At 34.3% G+C, this 17,611-nt stretch overlaps 1 protein-coding gene across 7 annotated transcripts in view; it reads right to left on the minus strand.

Moving 5' to 3' along the window:
* GRIA2 (glutamate ionotropic receptor AMPA type subunit 2) overlaps positions 1-17,611 on the minus strand; it is a 121,701-nt gene that overhangs the window by 49,050 nt on the left and 55,040 nt on the right. For all 7 annotated transcript variants that reach the window (XR_012498169.1, XM_019733153.2, XM_019733150.2 and 4 more), the window contains exon 3: positions 7,105-7,344. Coding sequence is in view for 6 of the 7 variants with exons in the window: in XM_019733153.2 (XP_019588712.1) it covers positions 7,105-7,344 (240 nt within the window). In the remaining variant the exon portion in view is untranslated. The remainder of the gene's footprint in view (positions 1-7,104; positions 7,345-17,611) is intronic.

Consider the following 17,611-nt stretch of genomic DNA (forward strand, 5'->3'; position numbering starts at 1 on the left):
AAAAATGTCTTTCTCCTATAGATTGGAAAATGGTATATATATATATATATATATATATATATATATATATATATATATATATATATATACACACACACACACATATATATTTTTTCTTTTATTACATATTAATATCCTGAACAAGTTGAGTATATTTTCAGTGAGATGAATCTACGAGTCTACTTGAGTCTAAAATCCAATTATTTCTCTGAGGCTGCTATATTTCCTCCTATTGTTTTATTGTTTTCTACTCAGCAGTTGTGGTATTTGTTTTTCTCAGCCTTGTCTTATATCATTTTGTTTTTGTTATTGGGACTGATCCCATGGAGAATAACATGTTCACCTATTAAGTGTATGGTAGGAGTTAATTTTCTATCACAGATTTGTTACATTTACTTAACATCCCAAATGTAAGACCATTTTACTATTTATTAATAACTATGCTTATAGCATCATATGACCTAGAAAATGTTATGTTTATTTTTAATTGTTCATACATCACCTCATATGTAGGATTAAGAAGGAAAATAAGTTGGGAATTGTTCCTAAAGTTAAATCTGCAGTTAGCACTTGGAAAGCCAGTACATAAACTTGCCTTCCACATCACTTCAACTCGTCACAGCCAACTCAAATCCATCATTTCTATTAATAGCTTAATGAACAACACAAAATCAAGGCTCCAGAAATAATTCAGGACTCATAACACCATCTTCCTGTCTCCAGAAAGACTCTCATCTTTCTCCAAAGAATATTGATCCCTTTTTACCTATATGTAGGATTTACCTGATGTGATCACATCACTCTATAAGCTTTATTCATGTACTAAACTTTATTTAAATTTGTTTACCATGGAAAACAATATGTGCGTTCTGAATGTTGTTGAAAACTATTTGCACCTGGAAAACACCATTAAAACATTTATTGATTGAATATTGGCCAAGAATATAACAGATGAACCTAGATCATCTTGTGATACCAGAAAGCAAGGAAGCTCTTGGAGACAATCAGCATTATGTCAAAAGACTGAGAGATAATTTGATGAGGATCACTTTAAATAAAGATGAGTCAATTTAAATATTATTCACTATAAGTAAATCAAATCTTTCCATGATATAATTCAAATCCTCTTCCTGTTTTTCATCATTGAAGATAGAACACACAGATGGTTATCGTGATCAGTTCAACAGCTTCAAAACAGTTATTAAATCTATCCAGTTTTCTTTCTAAGGAGGAAAAAAAGTGCTAATTTTCTAAACCTCTTCCACTGTCTAGATCTTACTTTTCCACATTCTAATCATTATGCAATTTTTCCTTGTCACCTCCCTAAAAGCATTCATGGACGATGTTCTGTATGCTAATTACATATTATCATATGACACTTCCAAGTAGGCTTCCTTTCTTCTAGACCATAAATTATTTCACTTCGGTTTTATTTAACTATTTTACCGCATACTAAAATAAGTTTCAGGTTGTGATATTCTTGACATTCTTTCCTATCAAATATCCTGATATAATAGTATAGATGTTAGAGTTTAGTGATTAATACCTATCACTAGTTTTAAATAAACCATCATTTATACAGAACTCCCATTGTCCGTACATGTTTATATTCTAAATTAAGGGATGAATGTATTTATAAAGATACTTCTATGTCAGTTTGTGTGAAAGGGAAAGAGGCATATCTCAAATAGTACTTTCTCCCCTATGTAAAATATGGTACCAAGAGACCAAGAGCATGGATTTGTGTTATGGTGGAAGAATTTAATTTCACCTTAATAGTTGTAACATTCATTTTCAGTGATTTTTTTTTTAATTTTGAAATTATCCATTAATTTAAAACTCACAAGACTTAATACAAAAACTTTCAGTTGTGGTGAAGGGGAAGATCAAGTTAAGAGAGAGTTTGAAAGAGTCAGTTACTGTTACCGAAAAAACAAATCTAAGAGTACTAAACATGGTCCAGCACTCTCTTCAAATCGTGAGTTAGACCACTTTATGGGTTGTGACTTCTGCTGTCCTTAGGAGATGATTTAATATTATTCACTGTGTTCTGATGAAACTAAATTCATCAAGTCTGATATGCACTGCTTGAGTAGTTTAGCTTCTTAATAAATGGATGTAATTTTTTTTTAGGTTTCATAGGTTACAAAATATTAATTCTAAGAGATTTAGTAACAGAGACGCCATAACAACTGTGTTACTTGTGACACACAGAATAAATCAGTTTGAAACTCTGCCATTTCTTTAAATGCATTCTTATTGAATTTACAGGTCATATTCCTTGACAAGGTGAAATGCCAACAAATGCTAGGTTTAAAAATATCACTTGATAAAATCCATTAACAAATTGTCATTTATATTTAAAGTTTCTTATAATATATGCTGTTATAGCAGAGACTGATTTCTTATTACTGAATTACTTAGACCAAAGAAATCTTAAAATGCACAATTGTTCATCTACAAATAGAAAAACAATTCCATAATTAACTCTTCCTCCTAATAAACATATTTAAAATAAGTTCTAAAAAAAATCTCAAGAATAGAATATTACAAAAGTCTAAAATTAAGTTCTAAATCCTCAGACCTTTGGCTAAAATAAAGAATGGCTAGATTGAAGTATTATTGGGTTGCATTACTTTCTCATGTACTTAATTTTTACTGGAATAATTATATCCAGTAAAATTCTGGATACAATCTCCCTAAAAAATTATTACTAATAGTAGTTCAGTCTTATATTGAGCTAGGGCTAATAACACTAGGAGAAGTTATGGAAAACAACAGCCTAAAAACAGGTGAAGTCTAAAAACAGGTGAAGTCTAAATGTTTTAGCTTGGACATTAAGGGGTGGAATTAAAAGTGATTACTGCAAATAGGTATATTTCATTCAGACCCTGTCTTTCTTCTTAAAAATATTTTCTTTGTTCCATTTAAAATTCATTGCCCTTATTCATCTTTCAGGCACAGAAATTAATATTCATGATCACTAAATCATGGCAGCCTGCCTAGGCCAGATTAGATTAACATATATTTCCCTCATTGACTTTCTCAGGAACATCTAAAAAAAATGATTTGGAAGCATTTTTATTCTATGCATAATGTTTTATTGGAACTGGAATGAATCAAAATGTTTCCCTTCAGGAAAACAGTATGGTTCAAAATTAAAACGAAGACATGAAGTTACAAACATTAGTTTTGGTTTTACCCACTGTCTATAGAAATGTATTACCTTAACTTATTGACAATAAATCAATAAATAAAAAGCACATTTTAATTAAGTCCTGGTTCAAATTTAGTATGTATATATTGAAAGATAAATCTGTATTTAATGCATTGATAGTAACCTCATTACTCTCTAGTCTAAAATGTATTAAAGATCTATGTCCGTACTCTCTATGGAGTAGTAATATGCAATTTTTAGGAAGGGCACTGGGTCAACAAGTAGTGCCAGGCCACTTGTAGTGCCAAAGAGAAAGCACCAGCAGTCCTAAAAGGTCACATGGCACCAAATGAACAGTTCAAGCATTTTTCTCACCAGTAAACTTGGAAAAGACAAAGGTTATCTGTATAAAGATCAGGATACATCTATGTCCTCTTTTGCTTACAACTGGGATGTAGTCTCCTGGATTGTGGCTCTGCACTTGGATGTATAGTTGAATGCAGAAAAGGTGTAATTGTTAAGAACAGTGCAATGAAGAAGCATAGAAGCATTTTAAGTCTTTTTCATCTAGTTCATACTCAAGGCAGAAATATTGGAGAGCCATTTTCATGCTTGGGCCCTATGCTGTTCAAAAGAACATCGATTTATACATTTAGAAATTAAAAGTTTCAAATGTTTACCTGATCTACTCCCAGAAAAGTAAACATTGTTAAACACTGAAAAAAAAAAAGAGCCTATAATTTAGGAAGTGGAGGGGTACCACATCAAAAACAGACCAAATCATTTGAAACTGAAACATGTAGAGATATAAGCTGAGAGATGAAATCATGGAATCTATTTTCAAAAGCATGCATACCGTGGAAAAAAGGAATATAGATACAGTCTCAAATCATGTTAACAGAGAAGGGGTTTCCAAGAGGTGTAAGAAAAATGGCTTAGGAACCAAAGGAAAAACACCAAGTAGCATGATGAACGTATAAATTTTTATAAATGTAATATGACGGCAAAGCTATAAAAAATAAAATAATTAAAAAAAAACAGTAGATGGCAAAAATACCATTTCCATCAGCCAAGTAAAACACTACATAAAGGTTAAATCTTATGCTAGTATTTTCAGTCTTACACATTTATCTTTGAAAATAGTTTCAGCTGAAAGGCCAGTGTAATACTCTTCATATTAAAACACGAGCAGCTATTTGATGAACACTTGAAAATGTATCCATAAGGTCATTTTTGGCTTTAATATATAATTACTTAATATTATAATTACTTTAATGTTCTTCTCTCAACAATGCACTTGAGCTCAACTCAATTTGTATAATTTAATGACTGGAGATTATCTCATCACTTCAATTCCATTTAATAATTCTAAACTATTAATAAAATCATTTTTTAAATGTCACAGGTTCTTTTCACAAGTACATAAATCCATCTATTCTCACCCAATCGTTCCCTAGAGCTTTCTTTTCTTTACTATCTCTCTTCAAATACTATAGTTTCTCTTTTTCTAGTTATGTCAGTTGTTGTCTATCTAAATTTTTTCAAAAGTTCAGCTTCATCTAGAGGGCACAGTGAGAGTAAAGTATATCCCTAAAGTAAAAATGTCACCTTCAACTTCATGAAACAGTAAAGCAGTAAAGAAAATTCATCTTCTGATCCTTCAACTTAGCAGGCAAGGTTCAGGTTCTGATATCATCTCAAAATTAAAATACATTTGCTGAACTCACCACCACTAATTTATTGAATATCAACTCGTCCCAGCATGATCTTAAGTATTACCTATATAGTTAAGTACCGTACACCAGCGTACAGGATACTGCCTGGGCATTGCCTTCTTGGGGTTTATAGTCAGATCTTAAATAAAAAAACATAGTGCTTAGCCTGTGTGACTACAACAGTCCTTTGAACATAGTATAAGTTCAACAGCACTTCTTGGATGACAGAACGAATGCCACTAGTAATTATAAATTGTGATAAAGCACTATGTAGGGAAATAGATTGCTTTGAGAGAGATGTATCAACTGCATCTTGGTGGAAATGTTATATAAACTGAAACAGGAAGGAGGAGAAATAATTACAGATATGTGCAGATTTGAGGTGAAAGAGTTTGGTGCATCTGAGAAAGTGAAAGGTTAATTAGATGGATTTAGCATAGAGAGTGAGCATGACAGTAGTAGAAATTAGCAGGGACCAGATACCATAAGACCTTAAAGCCACATTAAGAATTTTTAATTTTATCCTCATTACAATGAGAAGCCATTGAAGTGTTTTAAACAAATGAGTGATGTGGTCAGGAAAGCATTTAAAGGCATGTAAACATTCTTGGCTACTTTGTGCAAACGGATTACAAAAAACAAGCACAAAAATGGAGAACCAAAGGATTAAACGCATGATGGTGGCTTGGTCTGGAGTCATGGCAGTGAAAAAGAAGAGCGTCTAGAGATAAAATATTTTTAGGTGGAAATCACATGAATAGGATGCAAGGGTGAAAGAAGTATTGAGAATACTCCCAATTTCAGGTTAGTTTTATCAACATAAGAGATACTAAAGGAGTTAGAGAGCAAGAGGAAAGACTATGATTAAACTTGGTTTTCTGAAGTCTTTTTATCACATTAATAGAAAGTATGCTTCAGAATTATCCAGCACATTGGAATCCATATTTACATTAAATGGTTCTGTGTTTTAGTTTTTCATTCCACATGGCAAGAGCAAAGCTGTCAAAGGAGGGGGAAACAAGTTGTTGACACAGCAAATGTTTTCATCTTCTGTAGTGCTGACTCATCTTTCCACTGAGAGTTCTCATTCTCAGGACTGGAGGACCAGGCAGAGAATCAGACACCTAGCCTGAACACTCCTGACACAGGATTGCTGCAGCGGATGCCCATGAAGCGATCAATTGAGAACTGCCTAACGGCGGGCTCCCTTCTTGTCTGCCCTTGTGGGTTAAAAAGGTCGAAGTAGGCTTCTGATTTTCATTTGAACCTTTAAATATTCCAGGAAGCAAGCTGCTGAAGAAGAATGTTTAGGTACTCTTCCAATACTGGTTCTTAACCCTTTCGGGTTTAGTTAGGGATAATCTTTCTAGAAAAATACATGTATGAACATGTACACAAAATGTTCACACTGTTTTAAGAAGTACACAGACCCTCTGAAGCCGGATAATGGACCCAGGAATAGCTAAGACATCTGGGAGTTTACGATCTGTAAATCAGGCAGATCTGCTAATATTAAAGTTTGCAACAAGAGATATGGGAAACACAAGTATGTACCATTCCCTCCCGAACCCCACCAAAAAACAAGATTTAGTATAATGAGCCAAGACTATCCACTTGGCACACTAATCAAAAACTATCATAAACAATTACATAGAATTGTGAAAAAAGCATGGGTCTGATACCAGAAGACCTGTGTTCAGCTGGACCACACATGGGTGAATTATGTGCAAGTCCTTCTCTGAGAGTCAGTGATCTCATTTTGAAGTAAGGTTAATCATGATTACAACTGCCTGATAATTTTTTTGCAAGTGAAAATAAGTAATTATAAATTTCTGTAGAAGCTCTTGTTTATGTATTAATTCAAATTTTACTTAAACCAATTTTCAAGAAAGCTGCTTTACTGACCTTGAAATAATATCATTATAGGGTCTTAGCTGCTGATGCCAGAAGGTACCTATTACATTACAACTGAACATTTGGGCATTGGTCCAACACAGTCTATATCTGTAAATTGTGCATTGACACATTTTTTTTCTGTTTTACTCTAAATATGTTCCCCATGTTTTGAATTGCAGTTTTCATTTACACAGCAATATTAAACCACATAACCTTTGAACTTGAATATACCTGTGTAGATCTTCCACACCACATATACATGTCAAATCACATATAAGTGTCAAATGTGAGCATTAAATTAGACACATTATCAAGACATAGGGATATTTCACTTACCTCTGTCGCTGTCATAGAGGTATGCAAACTTGTCCCATTGATAGTATTCAATCAAACTAAGAAGTGCTCCTTTGAGGTCAGGTCTCATCTGAATGACAAACGGATGTGTGCCATCTGTTGGAAAGCTGGGAGTAATGAAGGAGACATGGAGTGTTCCACAAAACGATGTGATGGTATTTACAGACTTCTTGTCATAAAATCCAAAAATAGCATAGACTCCTCTTGAAAACTGGGAACAAACTAGAAAAATAGGGGAAGCAGAAAGCAGAAAGCATTGAAATTGGCAGACTGTCACATGGATTTGCTTGAAAGTTAATGTCCTTTTATATAAAATACAAAATCATCAACAAATCAAAAGCAATACAGAGTTTATATCAATGATCCATGAAATGTATGAGAACTTATTTACTTAGCACTCTATTTGAGGAATTCAAAGTATTATAAAGCATTAAAATACTAATTCTACATATAAAAATACTGACATTATTGTTTAACAAACTATGTAACTGTAAACATTTTCAGACAGTCCCAGTTAAAAAAAAAAAAAAAAGTAGTGCAAGTAAAAATCATTAGTTATAAGAGCAAACTGCACTTACCTGGGATTTATACACATTTTTTAGAAGGCTTTATTGTGCTAATTAGGCTTTTATACTAGAAGGTCCGTGTGCTTATGAAGAGTTCTACTGGTAACCAAAACTTCTTTAAGAGAAGATGGATGCAAAACTCACATCACACATAAAGAGACATATCACCTGACGGAGGCCTCTCTCACATTGTGTCACTCAATCAATTTGTAACTCAGTGAAGTTCAGTACTCCTAATTTTAATCTTTCCCATAGACTACTCCATATACAACATACATTCTATTCCATATACAACAGTGAATATTATCAATATATTTTGGCTTAGGACCATCATCCTTTAAAAAATAGTATTTGATTTGAAAATTCCTTTTGTCCCCACAATCCCTTATCCTCTAACAATATTTATAGGTCAGTGAATGACATATGACACTACCTTCGCTCACCCACTTCCCAACACTCAGACCATGACTTAGTGTTGCTCGTTCTAACACCTAAAGATACTCAAATGTGGCCCACGTATTTCTATCTCCTTTCTAATCATCCTAGTTCACTAGAGCATGTACTTGCATTGTGCTTGCCCTGTGCCTGGCATGTTCTCTGGTACACTAACTTATTAATTTCTGATGAAGCCCTTGAGGGTGAACTATTATTATTGCCCAATTACTGATGAGAAAATTGACACATAGGGAGATTAAGCGATTTACCCACGGTCACACAGCTAGTAAGTGAGCGATGTTGTGCTCAAACCTAAGCAATGTGGATTTGGAGTCCATGTTCTTAACTAATGGATAATACTACTCTTCTTACTCAGGTTATTGAATACCTACCCAGCTTTCCTCCTTCATCCAATTATGCTCCTCCCATTATATTTTCCACCATATAGTGAGAATAACTTTTTGAAGCACTAATTTGATCATATCTCTCTGAGAAGTAAGGGGTACTTTGCCCAAGACTGATCCCTTGTAATACGCTATAGGAACCACCTATGCCATGGACCTTAAGACCACAATTGAGGTCAACCACGTGACTTTGCATGAAGGAATAGCTGGTATTTTTTTTTTTTTTTAATATCATGGGATATTTTCAATCTAGGAATGGAAATCAGCTCTCCAGAAACATAATCTAAAAACCCAGACCATAATATCAAACATCCTTTTAAATTAATCAACCCCACATAAAGGACAAGATCAATACTATCTTATTTCTTTTTATTTCCTTCACAAAAATAGATAGGCCATGAAAAATAGGTTCCATGAGTAAGAGCACTGCTAAAATATATACAGATTCTAATAACCAACTCCAGACAATCAATAAGTAATAGGCAATTGTTTTTAGTGACTATTGTATGACATGAAATGAAAGGAAAGCAAGATTGGCTATTTCTTTGAGTGGTCCTTATTTATCAAATATTCCCATTTTCCTTTAAATATTTACTAATCTTCAATTTACTTCTGTCTTTCTAATATACATTTTCTGGGATTTCTTGATTACATCTCTGTGATGTATCAACTGATGTCTTCTCCTTTATTACAAATCTTCTGTAGAACAGTCTAATATATCTCAGAAAACAACTGAATATATCTCCTTACATTTATTTCATACTTTAACATAAAGATGAGATCCCTACCTTTTATTCATGTTTATATTTTTGTCTTTCCCTGAGTACAGAAATTGAAAATAACCTTTTATGCATTTGAATATGCTCATTTTTCATATACATGAGAAAGTCCTTTCATTGTTAAAATGCTTCTAAGCAAATTCTGTGATGATTTCTTATCTTATACATGGATCTATGGGCACTGATGTGTATATCTTAAATTTTATGTTTTTTCAGAAATTGATGATTCCATGTGACATGTGAAATGTGCGAAATTGCTATAAAATTCTCTTTGGGTCTATTTTATTTCATTTCCTTCAGTATTGGTATGCCATCTAAATAGTATAGAAATATCAGGCATCATGATTTATTAATGAGACCTCCTCTCATCTTAAGTGAAATAGCTTCTGTGATAGGAACAGCAGCCACAGTGTGAAAACAAGGCTCGATAAAGGAGGTCACTGTTGAATGCATAGGCAATCTTAGTAAGGAGCCATACCTTTCATTTTCCATTTGTTTTAGACTCTAGAGTGAGTTGTCATGGGGCCTCTTTGTTATTATGGCCATCTGGAAACACTTGATTTTGGCCCAACAGCAGGCACCAGCTGTACAAAACTTCATAAGAAATCACAATTCACCTAACCCAGAAGGCCCTTCCCCTCTTTTTTTTTCAGGCAATTGAGCTAATTCGCCAATAAACATAATTTTATAACAATTGCCTTTCTCTCCTGACTATCCCTGGTCTCTTTCAACACCCTTATCTCTTGATGGCACATATTCAGTTGTCTATTTGTCTGTACTTTTCTAGATATTTCTCTCACAATGTCCCTTTATAACACTAGCCATATATAATTACTAGCCATTTGGTGAAAATCGTTCATGTCCCTCTCTTTACCTTAAGTCAGTCACTGTACCCAACATGATAAGAATGTCATTGTGATTTACAACCAAGAATCAATCAGAATGCTGACTTGAGCTAAAGTATTTTGCTTATGCAGTTTGAGTGACCATCTCAAAATGAAACACTTAGTGTCATACTTCTAATACTCCATCTCCAAAATAGCCAAGAGTGTTTTGCATTCTAATGCTGACGTTCTACCCAATATAACACAGATACATGATGCTATTGATACAACACACAAGGACATTAGTTGCACTACTTTGAAATTACTTTTGCTTTGATTAGAAATGAAAGTACTCATTTTGATCTCTACCTGATTCCCAGCCATGCCTCCAAAATGTAAAGCCATTTCCCTAACTTAGACCATCCTCAAAGGAAGAAAATTTACTATCACTGAGAATATCCAAATAATGAGTCACGAGCTCTGGATATAATTCCAAAGACAACTTTCTAAAATGAGTTAGACAACACTGGTACCCTATATACAGTCATTCTTTCCCTACATCATTCAGAAAGCAGAGGAAGGAGCAGAAAAGCTCTCAGTTTGCCCTTTAGCTTCCTGATCCATATAATTACCCTATGAGACACTTACAAATTTCTGAAGGATTATGCTGATTAGTATTAGAATTACTGTTATGTCTTAAGATTCAAAACTGATTGCAAAGTGATAAATAAAGATGCTCTCATTGAGTTCTACTTTAATATCAACTTTGAGAAATTCAGTAAAGAGGAGTCCTTTTAAAAGACACTTGAGGTCAAACAGCAGAAATGATAATCTCTGGGGAGTAAGTAACTTGCTGAATATTCCACTTTTTATTATAAGCCCAGATGATATCAGCCAATAACAATGCTGATGGTGCATCCAACACACATCTTTGCCTTTTGGATCATTCTGCTCATTGGTGCTGCTAATGGACCATGCTCAGTACAGTCTGGAGAACCTTGCATGGTTATTTAGTAGAAAGGCCAAAGAAGAACAGAGCATGATTTATTTTTGTTTCACATTTTTTTTATACTATAAATTGCCATTCACTTCAATGAAACAGCACAGGCTGCTTCATAAGCAGGAATGGAGATAGCCCTGTTGCAGCTTGTACAGTCTGGTGAAAGCTGCCTCACCAAGCAATCCTGACTTCAAAATATGAACACCAGAGGAAATGTCTCCCTGTCATCCTTACAGTTCTGACATTAACCCCTTGTAAACTTTGACTTTGATTTTGCTATTGAAATTTACCTGTCATTTGTCAGTAACAACCTACTGGTCACTATCCAGTGATATATATATATATATATTTTTTTTTTTTTTAAATCAGATCCAACTTTCCTTGCTTCTCTGAATTTATTAATAAAGAACGTGCTCTGTGAAATTCTCTCTCTCTCTCTGTGTCTCTCTCTCTCTCGATACTAGTTTTTCTCTTTTTCAATTCTTTCTCTTCATTGCTGACAAGTAAAATCATATCATTCTGGTACTTTTCCCTCTAATCACTTTTCACATTATTATTATTATTATTATTATTATTTATATGTTAAACTAAAAAGACATTCTCCAAGAATTTGTCTTACAATTGTTTTAGCTTCTCTTTTTACATTCTATCTCTTCGTGGTCTCATCCCTTTTAACATGGTCAAATTCAACTTTTCATGCACGTTTCCCAAAATTCATCATCACCTCATTGCCTCCACTTACCTATTTTTACTTAAGAAATATGTATTGCAAATATACGATGATACAAGCATAGTGTTAGGTTTAGAAAGTGCCACAACAAACGGGATAGACATAGTCAATTCTTAGCTGGAGTTGATAGATCTGGTCTCTTACCCTCCAGTGTCACCCATTGGAAAACAACTAATTTCATATCATTCCAACTAATTCCATAAAAACAAGGAGAAAAACTCTGAAAATCTTATCCTACGAGACCTGTCTTTGTGTTGATTTGCGTTTCCTTTTTCTCATGGCGTAACTCTTGCAATCATTGATTTTCCGTATTTTTTCAGAATAATTAATTCATTACTCTTCCTTGTCTTGTTCATGCTATCTATAACCCTCTCCACTTTATTCTACTTCATTCATTCCACATTAACTAAGTATTTTGGGGAACTTACTACGTACTATTCTAGGTATTGAGGAGACATCATTAAGCGTGACAGGTGAGGTCCCTACTTATATGAAGCTTGCATAACATTCTTTTTTTTAAATTTTATCAGTTTCAGGTGCACAAGACAAAGCAAAACTTAGACGTTTATAATTTATATCCCTCACACTGTGTGAACCCCCCTCCCCCTATCCACTATCCCTCTGACATCACACAGAGCCAATACATTTCCACTGTTTCTATTCCTAATGCTGTACTCCGCTTCCTGTAACAATATACATACAAATATATAAATATACATATATATGTATATTTATATAAAATTATAGTTGGCATTCAGTATTGTTCAGCTTCAGGTGTACAGTGCAGAGATCAGGCATCTACATCATCCCTGAGGTGGTCTCCCAAATGGGACACGTGTCCATCGGATACCCTACAACATCTTTACATTATTGATTACATTCCCCAAATTAATTTTCAAAACCCCATGGCCATCTTGTGGTTACCGACTATTTTCTAAACCTCTCACCTTCCCCTTATCCCCACCCCCCGGCCCCTCTAGCAACCCTCAGTTTTTCCTCTATGTGTTGCTTGTATCTGCACCTTTGCTTACTTTCTCCTCGGTTCTGCTTAGCTCAACTATCCCCCCCCTCCTCTCTCCCCCTCCTTCAGTTCATACTCTTGTTATATCACTAGTCTTCCCAAAGCATACCACTGAAAAGGCATTCTCCAAAGATCTGTCTTCCAATTGTTTTTCTTCTTTTTTTACACTCCATCCTTGATATTGCATCCCTTTTCACAAGGTCAAATTCAAATTTTGGGCAAATGTTTCCCAAACCTAACCATCACTTCAGTTGTTTCCCCTTGTTTCTTTACTGAGAAAATATACCATAAATATACTGTATGTAATTATGCAGCAAATATACTCTATATTCTGTGTATATATACTACAAATATATACTGTAAATATACCACTCATGATTTTTTAAAATCATTTATTTTCATGATTATTTCATATAATTTCCTTGCTAGCACAATTTTTAATTAGAATGTTTAATTCTTTTAAGACCTAAAGTATGAGTTTTCTAGAATAAAAAAATACATAAAATACCACTGTTTTACATTGTCTAAAAGCCTATAACTTTAATATCAACTATTAAATACCACTGAAAAATTATTATTTTGTATCCAATAATCTTGGGGTTCTGACCTCAGATGCAGCAGTTGTAAAAGCTAAATGTGAGAACAACCTGGGATTGAATCCTGGCTTTATTATTATTTATTTGGAATTGGTTGGGCAAGTTACTTTATGTTACTCTGTCTCAGCTTAGTCATGTGTAAAGAGGATAATAATACCACGTACCTATTTCGCTATGAATAAATAAGCTGAAACAGTGCTAAACATGCTGGCAACTAGTAAGCCCCATTGAAGTTGCTCATGGCCTCCCTACTTATATTCCGTGTTCTAATCAATCTTGATATTAACTATTTATTAATCATGCATCAGGATTTTACTCATCTTTTTTAAAATTCACCAATTCTGTGAGACAAGTGTTCATATGGTAAAATTAAACCCATCTTTTCAGAATGTAAGAATCACTGCTGACTTCTTCCCTTTCTTTTTCGCCAGCATACAAATTGTCACCCAGTATGGCCCATTTGACCTCTCAAATCTGTTCTCTCCAGCTCTGCTGACATTGCCTTAATACGGTCCTTAAATATTTATTGACTAGATTGCTGCAACAGCCTCCCAAATAAACCTCTTTATAATAAATCTCTTTCTTATCATGGCAGATATAACCTTCCTGGTTAAAATTGTCAATGTCTTCCCATTGTTCAGAGAATAAAATACATTACAGTGCTCAGGTATTAGCTACTCACTGTGGTCTGAGTTACGTACCTCTCCTATATGTGATTCTAAAGCAATCTGCATGTCTGCATATTAGCCTGAGTTATGTCTAGCTTTGCCCTCTCTGAGCTAATTGAATGCAGAGAATGAAGTACTGTTTATCTCTAAATGCATAACCTATCACATACTTGGCACACCGCAGACACTTGATAAATGTCAAGTAATAAAATACCAATTCTTCCATGAAGGGTGTCCTGCTCACTATCAACTGAATATGATTTCCCTGATTATGAACCCCGTAAGCACTCTGTCTTTACCTCTCTCATGGCCTGAAGTACAATATGTTTGAGTGCGTGTGTGTGCGTGTGTGTGTGTCGGGGGCTGTGACCTCCTTGAGAGCAGGAGTCAGTGTGAGAAGAGCATAAGAACACCTGAATTGGAAGCTCGGCTCTATCCTTCCCTGACCACTTGGTAGAAGAGTCATTAAACCTGAGCCTCAGTTTGCTAATCTATCGAATGTCATTTATTACTATCCTGCCTACCTGAGAGGCATACTGCAAGTTTACATTAGCAAATATATAGAAAAGTACTAGGGAAAATATAAATCATTAAATAGATGTGTTAATGACAACAAATCCAACGATGATAATTTTTGTATTCTCTTCAATACCCAATTCAGGATTTCTTCAGAAGTATACGAGTATTATTAAATATTTGTTGAATGAATACATTATGTGAACCAATTGGATAACAAAGATATGAAGCAGGTTCTTGTGATAAAATTTTCTTTTTTCCGATACTGGAGTATTTCTGCAATCATGTCACAATAGTATTTTCTTCCTTCACTATCATAGCAAAATAACTAGCATTAGTTGAACATTACCTGTGAAATTTAGTCTATCTGTTCTCACAATAGGGAAGAAAAAAACCACAGTCATTACTACAAGGAGACAGTCTTTGGAATGTTTGTGAAATTTTATTATTTTTAAGCTTTCAAAATGTATTTTATTTATATGGGCAGAAATTGTACCAGGAGAGGTGAGTTACTGAGCTAAAACAATACACAGAGCAAGATACAGCTGGAAACCTAAATGAACTTCTTTGTCCTGGACATATGTCCCATAACACATTTTGTACTTGAAAATCTCCTCAGGTATTCTCACCATCTCAGATGTCTTATTTCTCTAATTCAATGGAATAGTTCAGCCTGAAAATTTATAAGCAACATTTATTCCCCTAAAAATGTAATTGTTGTAACATGTGGTACATGTAACATTTGGTTTCCATATGAAAACTTGGGAGAATGCTAAAAATGGAACTGTAATTCTTTTATTCTTGTAATATTTAGGTAACTACAATATGCTGTTCTCATAATGAAATGGAGTAAAACTATCTACTTTCCATTAATGGGATTATTTTAAATTTCTCATATTTACAGGGGCACCTTTTTTTCCTATCAATTGACAGGAAGGGTTTCCCACTCGGGAGCCTACCCTACCTTTGCTCTGTCCACTTCTGTTCCTCAGAGCCCAGCACAGTTCATAACATAGACACTCAGTTTATAGCTATTGAATGAAACACTAAATGATTCAAAAAAAAATGTGAAGAATAATAAACATTCACCACAATGACATTCTCTATAAATTGCCTCACTGATGATTTTGCCTATAGCCGTGCCACAAATCTTTACTATGATAAATTACTTCTCCTTTGCATAAATTTTGATCCCATTTTTCATACAAATATTAAATGTGATGCGTCATCACTCAGTAGAAGACTATGAAGTTGTAGTAATATATTTTTCTTTCCCTCTAACAAACATTTATCCTTCCTGACCTTCGCGTTATGTTTGCTGAGTGAGGTGAAATGTCTTAAGTTTATTGCTGTTGCCCATATTATATGCAGCTTTAAAAAAATCTATAACATTTATTCTGGCTTCATTCATCATCTGGGAGAGCCGGCAATAGTAGGACTGGCAGTAATGGGCAATAACTCTCATGTGAATTTTAATGATGGGTTCTGGACACATAAATGAAAGAGAATTACCTCCGTTTATACAAGATGCTATTCACAAAAGATAGTCCCATTCTTCATCCCTTGGACATGTATTTCTTCCTCATGAATACACATAGTTCTACCCTCTGCAAATTCTTGCTTGACTTGCATGCTCTGTGTGAGTTCTGGGCACTGCATTCCCTGATGTGATTTGAATGTTGTGGATAAAGAGCGCCCAGCTGAATGTCTGGAGGCCTGGTGTCTAATCCTGGTTATGACACCAGCCAACTGTGTGCTTCTGGCAAACTGCAGTTTTCAAATGTCTCAGTGCCCTCAGAGGTCCCATGGAGCTCAAACTTGGGCCTGTGTGGCCAAATAGCAAAGATAGAAATTATACAAAATGTCAGGTAGTGAATATTCACTATTCATCATATTCTTACTCATGTAAAATGAGTTTGTAAGAGACAGTAAATTTTCACAAAGTAAATTCTACCATTCTCTTCATGTTTTAGTAGTCTTGCTTGCTTTTTTGTTCTTTTTCTATTTCTTCTCATTCCCACTCGTCCTATTTCCTCCTTCGTTTATTTTACTTTTCTACTTCATCTTTATCTCCACCTTCAGCCTACCAGGGATATCCTCAACTTCACAGCTACTGTTAGTCTCGATGCCTAAAGAAATGTCTAATCTTTTATCTGATTGTAATTAGGATGTACAAAATTGAAGAACTGTGTTTCTACCAAATACGGATCTGATGCTATTTCAGCACAAATAAACATTTTAGCTTTTGTAATGAAAGCTACTTCAAAAAATAATTTTAACATTAAAAAATATCTGGAAGATTTTTATTTAAAATATATTTCTTAAGTCACATGCAAAAAAAAAAAAAAAAAGACAGCTGGATTGCCTTGCTTGTCTGGAAGCTTTCTGGTTAGATCTGCTAACCTTCTTCCCTGTGAATGGCTGTGTCTGAAGCTATCACAGGACTTGCTTATCCCAAAGGATGGTAAGTGAGAGGGTTTCTACTTACAGGCCTCAGGACTTACATGTTAACTCATAGAAGTTTGTTAAAATAGGAAAAACATTCAATATTACAACACACAATTATGCAAATATACTAAGAATTGCACTGAATCATTAGCATACATCCCTAAATTGCTGAATAACTAGAGGGATTAAGTTGCACATGAGGGACTCACTCACACTTGATGCCTGGTTCCTGGTAAAGTTATCAGCTAATGTTTGGTAATGGAGCGTGGCACTTTGCTCTAAAGTTGTCCAAAGGGCTTGTCTGCTCATTGTCACACCCCCTTCAATAAGAGGAGCAGGGATAATGTTAATGATGTGAAAAGACTTCCCTCAAGAAAGGATTAGTAACTTACTTTTTGGCCCTGGCATTTATCTTAACATAAATAAAATGTTTATCACTAAAAAATAACCGGAATAAAGTCTAATACAAATTTAAACAAGCGTAGTCATTAAAAGGCTACAA

This window comes from Rhinolophus sinicus, linkage group LG07 (genome assembly GCF_036562045.2).
Source record: "Rhinolophus sinicus isolate RSC01 linkage group LG07, ASM3656204v1, whole genome shotgun sequence".
Lineage (NCBI taxonomy): Eukaryota > Metazoa > Chordata > Mammalia > Chiroptera > Rhinolophidae > Rhinolophus > Rhinolophus sinicus.